General features: G+C 48.4%; 7 protein-coding genes across 7 annotated transcripts; 4 read left to right on the top strand and 3 right to left on the bottom strand.

Moving 5' to 3' along the window:
• Nucleotides 1-102: 102 nt before the first annotated feature.
• Nucleotides 103-1251, bottom strand: N7537_009928 (uncharacterized protein; the record flags this gene model as incomplete). Its single annotated transcript, XM_056900982.1, has 2 exons — nt 103-1129; nt 1181-1251. The coding sequence occupies 2 exons, from the start codon at nt 1249-1251 to the stop codon at nt 103-105; spliced, it is 1098 nt and encodes a 365-aa protein (XP_056749650.1).
• A 550-nt stretch (nt 1252-1801) lies between these two features.
• pxr1 (telomerase inhibitor/ribosome biogenesis protein PXR1) lies at nt 1802-2771 on the bottom strand (the record flags this gene model as incomplete). Its single annotated transcript, XM_056900981.1, has 3 exons — nt 1802-1822; nt 1881-2694; nt 2749-2771. The coding sequence occupies 3 exons, from the start codon at nt 2769-2771 to the stop codon at nt 1802-1804; spliced, it is 858 nt and encodes a 285-aa protein (XP_056749649.1).
• Nucleotides 2772-3123: 352 nt separating this feature from the next.
• On the top strand, nt 3124-6764 carry N7537_009926 (SacI domain and endonuclease/exonuclease/phosphatase family protein; the record flags this gene model as incomplete). Its single annotated transcript, XM_056900980.1, has 7 exons — nt 3124-3436; nt 3494-3689; nt 3750-5388; nt 5451-5750; nt 5799-5908; nt 5955-6286; nt 6337-6764. The coding sequence occupies 7 exons, from the start codon at nt 3124-3126 to the stop codon at nt 6762-6764; spliced, it is 3318 nt and encodes a 1105-aa protein (XP_056749648.1).
• A 769-nt stretch (nt 6765-7533) lies between these two features.
• On the top strand, nt 7534-7881 carry N7537_009925 (RAMP4 family protein; the record flags this gene model as incomplete). Its single annotated transcript, XM_056900979.1, has 3 exons — nt 7534-7536; nt 7594-7723; nt 7775-7881. The coding sequence occupies 3 exons, from the start codon at nt 7534-7536 to the stop codon at nt 7879-7881; spliced, it is 240 nt and encodes a 79-aa protein (XP_056749647.1).
• Nucleotides 7882-8210: 329 nt separating this feature from the next.
• On the bottom strand, nt 8211-11387 carry N7537_009924 (putative AP-3 complex subunit delta; the record flags this gene model as incomplete). The annotated part of the gene is made up of 6 exons (XM_056900978.1): nt 11371-11387; nt 11200-11318; nt 10949-11145; nt 10512-10895; nt 10213-10441; nt 8211-10159 (listed from the first exon to the last, which is right to left on the bottom strand). Coding segments are annotated over exons 1-6 (2880 nt in total). The 5' UTR covers nt 11373-11387.
• Nucleotides 11388-11733: 346 nt separating this feature from the next.
• Nucleotides 11734-12837, top strand: N7537_009923 (uncharacterized protein; the record flags this gene model as incomplete). Its single annotated transcript, XM_056900977.1, has 4 exons — nt 11734-12099; nt 12154-12360; nt 12439-12582; nt 12643-12837. The coding sequence occupies 4 exons, from the start codon at nt 11734-11736 to the stop codon at nt 12835-12837; spliced, it is 912 nt and encodes a 303-aa protein (XP_056749645.1).
• Nucleotides 12838-13582: 745 nt separating this feature from the next.
• N7537_009922 (uncharacterized protein) lies at nt 13583-15802 on the top strand (the record flags this gene model as incomplete). Its single annotated transcript, XM_056900976.1, has 4 exons — nt 13583-13587; nt 13768-15271; nt 15332-15602; nt 15657-15802. 4 exons carry the CDS (start codon nt 13583-13585, stop codon nt 15800-15802), a joined length of 1926 nt encoding a protein of 641 aa, XP_056749644.1.
• Between the last annotated feature and the right edge of the window lie 306 nt (nt 15803-16108).

Below are 16108 nucleotides of genomic sequence, written 5' to 3'. Positions count from 1 at the left end.
TCTGGTTTATTTTGCTATATTCTGTATAATATATGCCCATAAAAGGTCCACATGTTGCCGTAATAGACTGGTTAGACCGTATACATAGAGGTGGATGTATTATCATGAGATGATCTCTAACTCGCCTTCTCTGTCTTTGGCATAAACATCCTTCCACTGATCCCACAAACGCATCAGCTCCTCCACATATCGAGAATGGAGCTCATCAATGTACTGATCATTGATCTTTTCGCGGTTCGGCTGCTGCATGACCGGGATTGGTCGTCCGACCACAATATTGAGAGGGGTTCGATAGGGCATCAGTCCGACATCGTAGTTGAAAACACCACGTGCATGGAACAGGGGAATTGTGAATCCCAAAGTCTGTTTTACAAGCATCTGAAGCTTGTGAATGATCGGGTGCTGATCTGAGTCTACTTGATCATAGAGGTCATTTTCACCAAATGCCAAGACAGGCACCAAATCAGCCCCCGTTCGAACCGCGAGCTTGACGAACCCTTTGCGTCGCTTCAACACGAGACGTAAGGAATTAGGCCGGGCGTTGAGGGATTCCCGGGCGCCTCCCACGACGATCGTGATTGCTCGCCCCATGCCCTCTCCATCTGCGCCTCCTTTAGTGAGGATATTCTCACAGGATTCCCGGGAAACACTGGCCAGCCCCATGGCAAGTGCGTATTCTCGGTAGAAAGGGATGCGGAAGTTCGCATCCAGTGTCAGCAAGGTGTTGGTGATTCCCGGGAAAAGCTTGGAAAAGCCCAAAGCCTCCGTTCCAAATGCGGCGAACGCGCCATGGGAGATAATACCATGTGGATGGTATCCAAATATATACTTTTTGGTATGCGGAAGCGACTCCTCACGGTGAAGACGAGCGGGGAAGTAAGATGCATACACTTTCCAGATAGGAAGTGAGCGCAGGAATGGGCTACGTCCCTTGAGATGGCCCGATGTAGCAGCAGTAGAGAAAAGAGATATGTAAACGAGATATGGGACCAAGAGTGGCCAGGACAACGGAATGGCGCAGGTAAAGAAGAAGCTAGTCAGGAATATAGCGATGGTCAGAGTGTGGCATAGGACCACAAATGTTTGTAGACGTCTCTCAAGACCAATATTTAAAGGCGCCCAGTGAATGCTATATGGGGTCAGTTGTAGGTGAATTCAAGAGTTGTTGGACGTGTCTCACCGTTTTCTTCCACGACTCGACTGAGATGTAGACGCCGAGGCACGTCCAGCAGACCGAGTCTCTCCATTCATTGTAGGATGGGGGGAGGAACAACCCTCTAAAGTGACAGAACTCCTGCACAGCTCCCTGTCTTGGCTCGGGTCGTAGTAATGCGTGAGATGCTAAAACTCATGTAGATTGCCAGAGATTCTTGGAGGTGCGGTGGGCCCCCGGAATGAGCTCTCGGTCGAGGATTCGATGTAAGTAACCTGTACAACTTTGCCTAGGGTGTGAGTTAGGATTGTGTACCACCGAATTCCAAACAATCAACGATTAGGGGCATACGCTTAAGTTGTTCAAAGGTATGACGTTGGATGTGGATACAACAACCTGGGAAGGTACCCAGACCTCGGGAAACGGACCGGATTAGGTAATCCTTGTGTTTCGGCATCTAACTAGTTAGTTATATCCAGGTGTACAGAGTATCGGATTATCACTCTTATACTATGTTCGATATTCGAATTCTCTTTGATTCATAGTAGGATATATCTAGTTCAAGACGGGAAATCATAAAAAGTACAAACACCAAATAACTCCAGGTTTTTATGTCCAATGCGCTTCAGATGCAGATGTGCATACACTTTATGCTTTGATCATGAAGATCTGCTTCACGTTAGCAAACAGATCATGAGAAATAGTTGCTGTATGCTGTATAGCTTACCTCGTTGAGAGACTTGTCATCCATAATAGCTCTCTTCTTCTGAGCGATATGGCGTGACCGAGTGACATTCCGTCCCATAGGCCGTCGCTCCCTGGATATTGTTGCTGCTACCTTGGCTTCTGGTTCAGATGTCTTGTCTGAAGGGTCACTCTGCTCGGACTCGGCCTTTCTCTTCTTGGACTTCTTTCTCTTCTTTGATTCCGAGCTTGATTCGTCATCGGTTTGGTCTCGAGAGCGGGATTTCTTGGATTTGGATTTGGACTTTGACTTGGATTTGGATTTGGATTTGCGGGCTGGGGCATCCGATTCACTTGAAGAGGTTTCGTCGTCCTCGATGGTCTTTGCGGCTTCTTCCTTGTCCGATTTGGATTTCTTGGATGTTGCACCCTTGGGGGTTGGCGGGGGAATTGCGGCTTCCTTTTCCTGTGCCAACAGGCCACCGCTGACGAACCTGACTTCCGGGAATTTCAGGGCAGCATATCGTGCCAATCGAACGTCATCGCGCTTTCGTTCATCCTTCTTCAATTCCACTTCGCTCTTGCCATTGAGTCTACCAAGCAATCCTTTGAAGGCATCAAGTCCAGTTGGCTCACTCTCTCGTCCAATACGAGCACCCAATCCGAGATTATCGTCCTTGAGGGTGACTTTGATATGGGAAGCACTGGCGGCGGTCAAGTGGTTGGCATGCGCAGCATCCTTCGCTCCTAGAAGACTTCCAGGAGTCCAGCCCTGAGAGCTCATGATCCGATGTCCGAACCCGGTTGTGGATCGGGTCCATTTGGTGTTATTGGGATCATTGCCAATCTTGGTACTCCTACTGACGCGTTAGAAAATCATGTGGGAGAGGAGTAGATTAAAAGTCGCATACTTCCGCGGCCCTGCTAAACCCATGGTGACAAATATTCGGATCAAACGAAGAAGTGTTGGAGATCGACGAAGAAATCCCCAAAGAGAAAAAAAAAAAAGTTGAAAGGCGCGGGATGAGTAAGCAATCGATAAGGCCTCTCTCCGATGTGGGCGACGACGGAGAGATGACAACTTCCACCTCAACTCGACAATATATTCTTATATGATTATTTATTTTGAATTTGTTTTGGATATTCTCATTTTGAAGGTATTTCTTCGCTTTGTTCGGGCTCTTGGAAGTAATTCTTCGGGATATATAAAATCATAGGATAAAACTATTTGATGTGGAAGTAGGCAATGCCACTGCTTCTCCCCACGCTCTGATTCTTCTCGCATCATGTCGAATCTCCGGGTTCTGTGTCGAGATCAACCTCAACGTACAATTGCGCTTGCCTCATCAGAACATGCCCTAGTGTTCCACTACACATCAACAGATACCAGTGCGAAGGATAGCCCACGCTGTCAAGTTGAGTTCGCGGACTTAGAGGCAGTGGACCTGAAAGGCTATAGGCCATTAGGATATGGATACGGTACCCTTGGCCTTGTTACTCTCAATGAAGATGTGTTTGTCTGCGTCGTCACCAGCTCCTCGCAAGCTGCCACCGTGAGACCCGGAGAAACCGTGTCAAGAATTGACAACGTAGGTTTCTGTATGTTCATGTTTCCCATGCATCCTTTTCTGGTCGAATGCTTGCTAATGATATCAGATTGTCTCAATCGTTCAGAATATGAATATGGCCTAGACCATGAGACCGGGTCTCAATTCGCCGCCGAGGAGGGACTTGGCACGGACGGGAAGGATGTGGTAACCGACCATCCTTTTCTGGCGTTGAAGAAGCTCCTTGGAGATGGAAGTTTCTATTACAGTCTCGATTTCAACCTCACAGATCGCCTACAAAACCGGTAAGCTATCAGCGCCTTCCTCCTCAGTAGCCGATCTCTTTCAACTAACAACGTTGCAAGGGCCAACAAACCTGTGGCATTCGACATCGACACTCTCGACGAAGATATGCTGTGGAATTCTTATATGATCAGTCCGCTTCTCTTGTTTCGGAGCCACTTACCACCGTCCGATAAGGCCAAATTAGATGCATCGCAGATGTTAACCTGTGTCATCCGTGGATTTGCGAGTACACTCAAAGTACCAGCAACGGTCTCAATTCTGCCTCATGTGCGGACGAACTTCCCTTCCATGTTGACAATCATATCCCGCCAATCTTCTCGGCGTGCTGGTACGAGGTTTAACTCGAGAGGCATTGATGATGATGGGAATGTCGCCAATTTCGTGGAAACGGAGACGATCTTGTGGGTTTCACCGGGCATTGTATTTTCATATGCACAAGTACGAGGCTCGGTGCCTATTTTCTGGGAACAAGCTCCAGGCCTCATTCCGGGCCAGCAAAAGATCGAGGTCACGCGGTCGAGCGACGCGACACAGCACGCATTCAACAAGCACTTTGAATCCCTGGAGTTAGAGTATGGTGCAGTACATGTAGTGAATCTGCTAAGTGAGCTGAAGCCCGGAGAAGCAGAGTTGTCGTCCAAGTTTCGACAGCACATCAACAAGAGCTCCACCCGACAGAAAGAAGGCGATGGGACTTCTCCACGTCGGAGCCTCTTGCGAATTACTGAATATGATTTCCTTGCCGAGACCCGAGGTCCTTCGGGATACGAGGCCAGCTCCCAGATCAAACACGAACTTATTAACTCATTAGATGAGTTTTCCTATTTTTTGTCGGAAGATTCACGTCGTCCCAACAAAACTTCCTACGACAAAGATGATGCAACGAACAGCTCTTCAATCATTTTACAGCAAGAGGGTGTTTTTCGGACCAATTGCCTGGATTGCCTAGACAGAACAAACCTCGTCCAGACCATAATCAGTATGATGGCATTGGAGTCCTTTTTATCGCAGCAAGGTGGCGGGCTCAGCTCGGACATGCAGGTTCGGCATTCGACTATCTGGGCCGACAATGGGGATGCTCTTTCGAAGATTTATGCCGGGACTGGCGCCCTCAAGTCCTCTTTCACTCGACACGGAAAAATGTCACTTGCGGGGGCACTTGCAGACGCACGGAAGAGCGCCACTCGACTTTATGTCAACAATTTTACAGACAAAGCTAGACAGAGGACGATTGATCTTCTCCTGGGGAGGTTAACAAATCAACTCCCTGTATACCTCTACGACCCGATCAATGATTTGGTGGTGGAGGAACTGAACCGCCGAACTCCAGAATATTATTCGCGCAAGCGAGTCCGGTTCTGGGTGGGCACTTTCAATGTGAATGGACGTGATGAAGGCCCAGGTACCGATCTCACTCCGTGGCTTTTCCCGGAGTCGGATGAGTCCGACGAAGATCCCGCAATCTTTGTTGTTGGATTCCAGGAAATTGTCGCCCTGAGCCCTCAACAAATTATGTCCACCGATCCCAGTACCCGCAAGGTCTGGGAAAGAGCGGTCTACGATTGCTTAAACAGCCATTCGGAGACGAAGGGGACTGGAAAATACGTGCACCTGAGAAGTGGCCAGCTAGTTGGCGCTGCCGTTTTGCTCTATGTGAAAGAGGATTCACTGAAGTACGTCAAAAATGTTGAAGGCAGTGTGAAGAAGGCAAGTCATTCCGGATTTTCGAAGGAATTGTTCCAACTAACTGGTATTCACAGACTGGCCTCTCTGGGATTGCTGGCAACAAGGGTGGCTGTGCCGTTCGCTTCGACTTCTCCAACACGAGCATTTGCTTCGTTACCGCCCATCTTGCTGCCGGATTTGCGAACTATGATGAGAGAAACAGAGACTACGAGATCATCGACCGAGGGTTGAGGTTTCAAAAGAACCGGTCAATCGCTGATCACGACGCAGTGATCTGGTTGGGTGATTTCAACTATCGAATTGGATTGGGCAACCCAAGCGTAAGAGAGCTCATCATGCAGCGAGACTACCAAAAACTATACGACAACGATCAAGTAAGTCAAACAACTTTGTGTTACCTGACGTTGGTCTAACAACAACAGCTGAATCTACAGATGGTAGCGGGGAGGGTGTTCCGGTTCTATTCAGAAGGCCCAATTGAGTTCCCGCCAACGTATAAGTACGACGTTGGAAGAGACAACTATGATACGTCGTAAGTACCCCGTGGATGTCTCCAGGAGGCAACTAACCCATGGTAGTGAGAAAGCACGGATCCCTGCATGGTGTGACCGAATCTTGTGGAGAGGAAGCAATCTGCGGCAAACAAACTACCAAACTGCGGATTTGAAAGTGTCTGACCACCGCCCAGTCTGGGCAACCTTTGATTGTGTCATTGATATAGTCGATCATGCCTTGAAAGAAAGTCTCAGGCGATCAATATACGAGGAGAAACAGGGCCATGGTCACAGTTCTCTTGCAGACTCTATCTCTCTTTTGGACTTGGATAATGACGAACTCACACCACATATTTCTATCGCACCGGGGCTGCCACCGGCAAGCTCTGACAGAAGCCGATGGTGGCTAGATAACGGTGAGTGTTTCGGGCTGTGGATCATGGTGGGTTTTGCTAACGCATAACAGGTGCACCAGTAAAAGCTACAGTGCAGCCACCAAAGCAAGGGGATATTCCAAATCCCCAACGGCAATCCAATCCATTTTCTGCAGATGTCGATTGGGTCCCAAGTCCAGGCTCGATAAAGAACAGAAACACCGACTCTGTTCAAGATACGAGGAAGAAGCCCATGCTACCTCCGCGACGCGACACTTTTGAGTCACCCACGCGGGCTCTATCACCCCAGGTAGTTGAAACGGGGAAAATTCGACCGGCTGTTCCTCGCAAACCGCTATCACTAAGTTCTCAGGCGAAAATCGGGACAGTATCACCTAGTGATCGACACACATCAAGGCAGAATAGTCCAGGGATTGATGTACCTGCTGGTATGGGCTCTACAGATCTCCTCAGTGACTCGGCCAGTGAGAAAATCGAGTGGAAGCCGCTTCTTCAATGATAACGGCCCATTGATGTACAAACACAATCAATCGAGATATCCGATAGATTCTGGATATTGATCATTAGTGTAGCGATATTACAAATGATGAAAACTTACGTTAAATATTGAGAAATAAACCAGTGGCCATACTTTGTGGTATGCATCAAAGTAGTTCTATCATTGCCTCCCCTTCACTAGGTATGCTGTATGCTCACGACGTCGACGTCGAAACCTGACTAAAATATGACTAAGTCTACTGATGTCATCACTGACCGCCTTGTTCTCCCAAGCTTCACACCGCCTTGGGGGGTTCCCGTATAGATCATCACATCATATAACTAAGGTATGCACTAACTAGTATCCATGGACATCGACGTATATATTTCCCCTATAGCAGCCAAAGAGCAAGGGTATGTACCTTGTGGCAGAGACTAAATTAGATCAGACCAAGCTCTTTTCTCTATCTTTATCTTTGTTTATAGCTACTGCTACTTTTTTTTGAAAAGGATATCAGGATAACGAGAGTATAATATCGAATCTACATTGAGTTAAAGGTCTATGTATAAGTATACTCTGTTCATCTATAGTACATTTAGCCTAGGGGTTGAAATCAGTTAATTTCAAGGGGTGGTCTTCCCCCCCCCCCCGCATAATTGTATATAGTAATAGTAACGTGTCTCCTCAAAAAACAACGTGGCCTTTTTTTTGCCGGCATATTCACGTCTTGGAGGATCATCCCTTCCCCATCCATCCATCTCCCTCAAATCTTTCCTCTATACAACCCAGCATGGTAAGTACAAAAGGCTGCAATCTTCTAAGGTTGCCATGGATGATTAACACATGCCAGGCACAAACACCACAGCAACGTCGAGCAAACGACCGCTTCGCAAAGACCGAGGCCGCGAAGAGAGGCAAGGCACCAACCACAATTAAACCGAAGAAGAACACAAAGTCGCCCCTTTCAGCGAGCTGGGTTGGTATGTATTTAACTCTGCTGTTGAATTGAACCATGCTGAATATTCCCCCAGTGTTACTCGCTTTTGTTGTTTGTGGCGGTCTTCTCCTAGAGCTCCTACGAATTATCCCTGACCTCTGGTCCACCGTGGTCTCCTGGTTCACCCGGATCACAGGATAAAATGGACTTGAAGCGAATGATTCCCCCTACTGCGCCAATACCCTAACTTTCAACCTTCCGATATGTTTCGAGTCAGCACCGATCATCCCTCATACTCCTATCCGATTCCTTTTACGTCGAGTGGTCAATGGACCAGGGAACAAGGGATGGGTTTGAGCGCAAATGAATGTTAAAATCTGCATGATTTGCATGTCACAGCTCTTTTCTCTTTTCTTTTTTTCTTTCTTCTTTTCTTTTGGAATATGTATTATTTGATTGTATCTCTCTGTTGTTGCTTGAGCCAAATACCACACATGTTGCAAGATTTACTCTGCCGGCCTGGAAGATATTCAATTCTCGCCTGATAGCTTTCCTGATTCCTGAGTCTTCTTCTTTCTCTTCTTCTTCTTCTTCCCCACTGCAGGCTCCGTAGGGTCTTCGGCCACTGGGCCAACATCTCGGTCTGAAGCGACGTGCTTTTTTGTCTTCTTCTTTTTCTTGACTAGGGTTCCTTCTGCCGGAGTACCCTCTAGGTGGATTCGCTCCGATGCTCGCTGCATCTGCAACCGTACTTCCTCCACTTGTTGCATTGCTCGCGCCATTTCCGTGTCCCCTTCATCTGCAGAAAATTGGGGAAATGGCCCTTTTGCCAATGACAAATTTCCTAGGCTGCTCGAGTCAACTTGGAGTAAAGAGCGCTTATATGTAGGGTGGTCATCACTAGCACCCTTGGGCCTGGAGGTGTCTGTCAAAGAGTTTGGGGTTTCAAAGGTCTCATCGCCAGCAACAACCAATTTGCTCACAGGGGGTCGACGACTTCTTTGGCGATCGAAATCAACATGACTGAGCTGCTCATCTCCCAACTTCAAGTCAACTATGGGGATGGAATCAATGTCCAAGACCTCGCCATTTGATGTGTTCAGAGCTTCATGGAATGGTGTAGACGTGCCAGACGACTCTCCGGAAGGAGCAATATAGAAGGGGTCATCCTTGAAGCGTTCCCTACGCTCGAGCATTCTTCTTTGTACTGCAGTAGAGGATTCCACCGGCGCACCGGTGAAGTTTTGATATGACGCATGGGGCTGCAAATCAACCGGTGCAAGCTCACGAGTCTGCTTGCTGGGAGACGAGAGTTCAGGAAGATGATAGAAGTCTGACGTTTCCCAAGACTTCGATTCGTGTGATGATGAGCTATCCAGGTTGCGGAAAAGACCTGGCAGATCGTGGCTAAAGGGCTCCTCTAGGCGAAGGCTATCCGGCAAGACAACCTTCCTCTGGGCACTGGTCGCAACAGGGTTGAGTTCGAGGCCTGTAAATAGGTTTGGTATGACCGAGGTGAGAAGAAATGGGATTTCTTGTGTATCGGTAGTCAATGCCTCAGCTGCTAGGCGGAGAACTTCTAGGAATTCGATGGCTCGCTCTTGGACATCCAAATCAGGATGGGCCGCCAATGTCTCGAGGAACTCAACGACTCGAGCAAGTAAAAGCGACATTTCACTTTTCCAAAGCTCTCCTGGTTGGCTGGTTTGGCTGACCTGAATAAATACCTTTGGAATAGCCTGCAAGAAGAGGGGAAGAGTTCCGGAGGGAAGCGACGCATTAGAGATGTCAATTAATGACAGTAGTGTCCGATTAGGCGACAGCAGATATTCAGCATATTCACCGACAACCCAGGCGATGGGGCCTAAAACACCGTCGCCGATAGTTGAACTGGAAGGGAAAAAAGTTGATCTGTTGTCCACAAACATGAGAGATTCGGCTGCTCTTGTGGCCTCCATGCGCACACCTTTCACCCTCACAGCAACATTGCGAATCTCTGTCCCTATTCGAAGTGCAGCGTTCATCCTCAAATTGGGTATAGCCTCTTGTTCTTTCGGATGGCCCCAATCGTCGTCACTCTCCGACGGTGGGAGAAGTCCAACCAGCTGTACTAACACAGCGACATACCACTCAAAATCAACAATTTCAGAGTAGTTTTTTTGAGAACAAAGATCCAGGATCCGGTGAACAACCTCAGTCTGGTAGTCGTTGGGCCATAAGGTTGGGGCTTTGGGGCTTTCGGGCGAACCAACCAATCCAGCCGCAGGGATAGAGGCTTGTTGCAGCTGATCTAGTAGACGGTTCACGACTGGCTGGAGAGAATCGCTACTGACCATTCCAACAGCAAGTTCTAAGGCTTGCAATCGGATAGAAACGTCCGCATCATCCAGACAATCCATAATGACATCCTGCTGCATGGAGACCAACGTCGGGTGCGTGGCAACAATGCGGTTCAACGCAAGAAGTGCGACATATTTGACTGGCCTCGATGGTCAGCAATCATATGTTGAAACGCGATGGAAGGATACTCACGATTGGGGTCACTATCTATAACTATCATACCCCGCAATTTCCCAACACAAAGAGTGGCAACTTCGTCCCTTTCCTGGAGATTCTCTTCACCGTCCAAAATGCCCCCTTGAATGATACCATTGATACACTCATAGAGCAAAGACATTGCGGATGTGGTTTGAATAATATTCGTCAATGGACGCAAGAGTTTGCGGGTCAGCCTTGGCTCCAGCGGGGTTAATGTTGCAAACTGGAAGAGTTAGAGGGTGCTCAGAAGACAGATATCCGTTCCATGGGGTTTGGGGCAATAGGGGACTGACAAGTTTGATGATTTTGATGGCCATCCAATTATTGCCGCTATCAACCAGAAGCTCAAAGAATCGAGGTGCCAGGGGGAGAAAGTCATGAGGTCGTCGCCAACCAAGCTCACAAACGACGTTGATGGCCGCAGTAGTGACACTCCCATCTTCTTGATCGTCCATCAGGTGGTCTTTTATCTTGGGCCATGCCAACTTCAGAGCTTCGGGATACACCAAAGCAAGCCTATAAAGACAGACAATAGTTTTCTTGCGCACCACGGGGCTTGAGTGTGAAAGTCGGGAGAGTAAATCAGGAAGCAAGGACATTGCTAAGGAAGGTGTAATAATGTGCGGTAAAGTAATCAGAGGAAGTGACATGTTGGGAATACTGGAGGTGACAATATCCTATGAAGAGCATTAGCGACTACGGGGAATTTGAAGCCATGGAAAGCACAAACCTTCTTCAGCAAGTTGGTTGCCAGCATCAGAACTTCGGTGTCTGGTCGAAAGCTCTGTACTGCTCCGAGATACCCGACTCTTTTCTGGAGGTATTTGGCGGATGACATGACTTCGAGAACGTGAAAAGATGCCCATGACATGTCATAGCCAAACATTTCAAGGTAAATGAGTTTTAGGAGGGCTGTAGCCTTTTTGTCTACTTAAGGTCAGCATCGAGTCTATTGCTGGATGAATAGGTGGGAGTTAGTACCCATGTCTTGTGTTTTGATCTCGGCCTTGCATTCGCGCAAGGAACTCTGGATGTATTCATTTTCACCGCCCTGATGACCCCGAAGGCCTTTGATAAGGTCATAAAGTGATTTTTCGAACCTATACTAGAAATTAGCGTTGGCCATTCTGGGACAGGAAACATGGTGCCCACATCGTGTCGGAGCTATCAATCGTAACACGCTCGAGTCGAAGAGAAGAATAATAGTAATGAAACCCCCTAGTAAGACTGGAGGTGCATTATAAATTGGGCTGTCAGATCTGCCATAGTTCAGGATGAGAACGAAAGATGTAATTGAGTGCAAGCAACCCGAGCTCCGCGGGGTGGAGAGTTGGCGTTTGGGGGATCCCCGATAAGAGATCGGATCACGGGACTGTGGCTAATTAAGCACCGGTGCACTCTGTTCTCTCTCAACATTTGTCTTAATTGGATCAACCCTGCTCTCGAATTGCGTTTTCTTTTCTTTTCTTTTTTTTAATTTAATTGAAGCTGTACTATCATTCTTGACAGTTGATTATGGCAGGTCCTGTCGCTGATATCCGTGAGATCAGCGGATCAGATCTGATCTCTGCTCTTCATCTTGCTCAACAAGCACCAGCAATCCTTGGCCAGGAATCCGGGTCTGGGTTTACCTCCAATTCTTCAGAAACCGCAGATTACTACGCACGATTAGAGCAGCTTCTGTTAGCCTGTCTTCGGACGGGGGATGACCAGTCAGCACATACCTGCCTGAATCGCCTCAGCCTCCGATTTGGGCCGTCTAATGAAAGGATTATGGGGCTTCGAGGTCTATACGAGGAGGCAACCGCCAAGGATCAGTCGGCACTAGAAAAATGCCTGCAGGAATACGACAACACGCTGTCACAGAACCCAGTGAATGTGGTCAGTATTGCAGGTCCTGGGGGTAATGGGATGCAAGACTAACCATATACACAGCCCATCCTAAAGCGCCGGGTAGCGTTGTTACGCTCGCTCAACCGACCGTCTGACGCAATCTCCGGTCTTATTCAACTCCTCGATGCCATCCCTACCGATGCCGAAGCCTGGTGTGAACTAGCCGACTTGTACCAATCACAGGGGTTGGGTCCCCAAGCCATTTTTAGCCTCGAGGAGGCTTTGCTCATCGCTCCTAACTCTTGGAATGTATGCAATCATGCACCCTTTTTATTAAAGTATATATATATATCTTGGGATTACGAGTCACTAACATCAAAATGTAAGATTCATTCCCGCCTCGGTGAACTGCTATACATCTGCGCCTCCGACGGGGACGCCTCCCGGCTCCTTGGGAGGTCGGTGCAACACTTCAGCCGAAGCATTGAACTTTGTGACGACTATCTACGAGGATTCTATGGGTTAACTTTGGTAAGTCAGCAAATAGTGGTATTGACTCATTCCATTCTAACCCAGGTTTCCCCCCGATAGGCCTCGACTCGGATGCTTGACAATGATTACGCAGGCGTATCAGGTCAACTTCCTAAGAAGACCTTAGAACGATTGAAGGCCTTTGCGCTCGTCAAGTTGGGCGAAATTGTTGAGTCACCGTCGATCGATGACCAACATTGGGCATCGAGTCGAAGTGAGCTGATTGCAGCCAAGGAGTTACTAAATCGCCAATGAAGTAATATTCAGGCGGCTTAAAACTAAGCCTTTTGATTCGAGAATACCCTAATAAAAAATAAAAATAAAAATAAAAATAAAACACATATGTTGATTCTAGAGTGTTCTATTAGAATGGAGTAATGTATGGAGTGTGGATAAGAGTGTACGGCAAGTATAGAGAAAATATTGGGCATTTTCGTTTGGGCAGCAGATGTGTCAAAAGAGAAAAAGAAAAAAAAAATTTCACACAAAAGAAATGCCCAATGGGCCTAATAAAGATATTTATATTTTAACTAAAAAAGGCCTCTTTCTATCTCTTGGTTCTTACTTTTTTTTTTCTTCTTTTTCTTTGTATAGAGATACCCTGGTCTTGTTTGTTTTTTTTTCCCCTCTACATTGTATACTCCTACATTTCTTATTCCTATCCTTCCTATATCTCTATTACGAAAGGGATATTGATTTCCTTTTTTATTTGATCTTTTATTGTTTTTTTTTTTCTTTCTTTTTCTCCTACTCTATTCAAAGAGGTTAAAAAGAAAAGAAGGGAACAAGGGAACAAGGGGGGAAAAAAAGAGAGAGAAATCGTCCATGCGCAAACCCCCGCGATCATTTTTACCGGTGACATTATTTTCTTTCCCTCCAACCTTCTCCCCAACCCTACTTGGGTATTCCCTCCTCACTTCGCGCATGCGAAAGAGTGAGAGGACAAGTTATATTTATATATATCCTTATATAAATACATATAGGCTTTCTCATTGTCTCTATGACGTATGTTTGGGTTTTGGTTTACCCCCTTATCCCCATATTCCCTTCGCATATTCCCATATTCCCATATTCCCCTTCCCTCTCCCTCTCGCTCTCTCCCTCTCTCCCTCTCTCCCTACCCCCCTCCCCCTTCTTTTAAAAGAAACTTTCTCACCCTTACTCTCTGTCTCTTCCTCTTTACAGGCTCAGTATCTCCATTGATCCAAACCCCCATGGTTCGGATCGCTCTTACTCCGACGACGAGGACTCGTCTGGTGTTCATGTCCCTACATCTTCCGAATTAGAAAGTCATGAGTACCAGGATTATGATGAGTGGGCGCATTTGCCATATCCGGATGAATTGAAACCATCTGATTCAGCCTCCCGACCAAGAACTTCGCACCGCAGTCGTCCGCCCCACGGTTCACGCTCCGCTTCGGGCCGTCGCCCAACATCGCGACGGATGGTTCCAGAACATCAGTCGTTCGCCCCTCGAGGCCGAAGACAACAATCACCACCAGATTCCCCCGACAGTGCCGATTCCGCCGACGAGTACCCTCCCAATTTTAGTCGAAATGATCGGAGGAATTGGCAACAACCTATGCCACCTGCCCCTGGATACGCCCCCAGCCAGTCCTCTGGTCCATCTTATCCTCCTTATCCTCCCCCTCCTCCTCCTCCAGGCCATGGTCCATATGCCCACCACAATCCTCCCCCAATTACTTCGGAACTCATGAGAATTCCACACCCGGGTCAACCCAACCCCTACGGTGCCCCTCCGCCCTATGGATACCCACCTCAATTCCAACCGGGTTTTCTTCCCGATCAACCCCACCTTCATCCACGACATGCGCCTCGCCAGCCGCCTCAGCTGCACAATCCAATGCAACCGCCAATGCAACCGCCAATGCCGCACGCGATGGGTCCTCACGGTGCTCACTCCCCTTACCCTGGATATCCGCACGAATTGATGGCCTACGGTCAGACTGGTTTCTATCGAGATCAACCCAGCTATTTCGGGGGACCGATCCCGGGCATGATGCCTCCTCATTATTGGCCACCCTACCCTCCAATGCCGTCTCCTCCAGTGCAACCTGAACCTAAATCCCCCCCACCCCCGACGCCTGCTCCCGAACCTGCTCCAGCCCCAGCCCCAACCCCAGCCCCAGCTCCGGCCCCAGCTCCGGCTCCGGCTCCTGAACCTGCCCCCCCTCCACCGCCGCCTCCACCGCCGCCTCCACCGGTCGACACTGCCAAGGATGAGCAAATCGCAAGGCTCGAGAAGTTGATTCTGGACGATCGTCTAGACCGCGAAGCGAAGGAGCTCGCCAAGAAGCAAGCTATTGAACGCGCGGCTGCCGAGAAAGCAGCTCAGGATGCACAGACCGCACATGATAGGAAGATTACCCTGGAAGCTGCGGCGCTTGCTCGAGCGGATGCAGAAAAAAAGGCAGCGGAGGATGCCGCAAAGGCCAAGGAGGAGGCGGAGAAAGCCACTGCCGCGGCCGCTTCTGAGGCAGCAGCGGCAGCAACGGCCGCAGCTAATGAAGCAGCTGCCAAGGCGGCCGCAGCGGCTGCTGAAGCAGCTGCTAAAGCTGCCGAACCGCCGCCACCACCGCCACCCCCGGAAAAAAAGCAACCTATCAAATTTAAGGACGCTGTTGGGAGGAAATTCAGTTTTCCATTTGAACTATGTGCTACCTGGCAGGTACGTGTCAATTTACCTCGCTCCGTTGATCTAGTTCTCTTATTCTAACTTTGGTTACAGGGAATGGAAGAGCTTATCCGGCAAGCTTTCCTCCATATTGAAGTCATTGGACCCCATGTGGCCGAGGGCCATTACGATCTTATTGGTCCGAATGGCGACATTATCCTCCCACAGGTTTGGGAAACTGTAATCGAGCCTGACTGGGCTATCACTATGCACATGTGGCCAATTCCCGAAAAGCCAAAGGAAGACCCTCCTCCTCCCCCTGCACCAGAGCCTGCTCCGGTAAAACCTCCCGATCCACCTGCCGAGCCGAAGAAGAAAGCAGACGGTAAGAATATCCCTTTGAAACACTCCCAGAGACGTGCGCTTACCTTTGCTCTAGGCCCTAAGAAAGCCAAGGCTGGAGGACCAGCTGTCCCTGGAAGTTTCGCGATGTGGATGTTAGGTGGCACCAATCGTCGGGGGGGCAAAGGGGGTCCTAAAGTGGAAAAAAAGCCCGATGCCCCTCCCCCAGCACCCGCACCATAAGAAATGGTTTCCGTCGATCGCCCTGCTTAGTCTGGGGTGATGACTAGGTTGGGTTCAGGTCACTTTTCGACCTATGTACCCATGGACCTTCTGGGCAATGAAAAGGCATGAAAATCGCTTTGCTAATACCGCTTTCGAAAATGATGACGAAAATGATCAATGTCCGGAGTATGTTATACGATATCAACTTTGGATTACGCCTAGGACTGATACCAACTTAAATATGTTTCTTAACCTGCCATATTTGTTAAAGTGCCACTCGATAAAGCTATATATAAGAAGTATCATAGGTGGACGAATAGAGTC

Source organism: Penicillium hordei (assembly GCF_028827395.1).
Source record: "Penicillium hordei strain IBT 12815 chromosome Unknown utg000005l_segment0_segment0, whole genome shotgun sequence".
NCBI classification, from domain to species: domain Eukaryota; kingdom Fungi; phylum Ascomycota; class Eurotiomycetes; order Eurotiales; family Aspergillaceae; genus Penicillium; species Penicillium hordei.
This window is presented reverse-complemented; position numbering and strand designations above follow the sequence as displayed.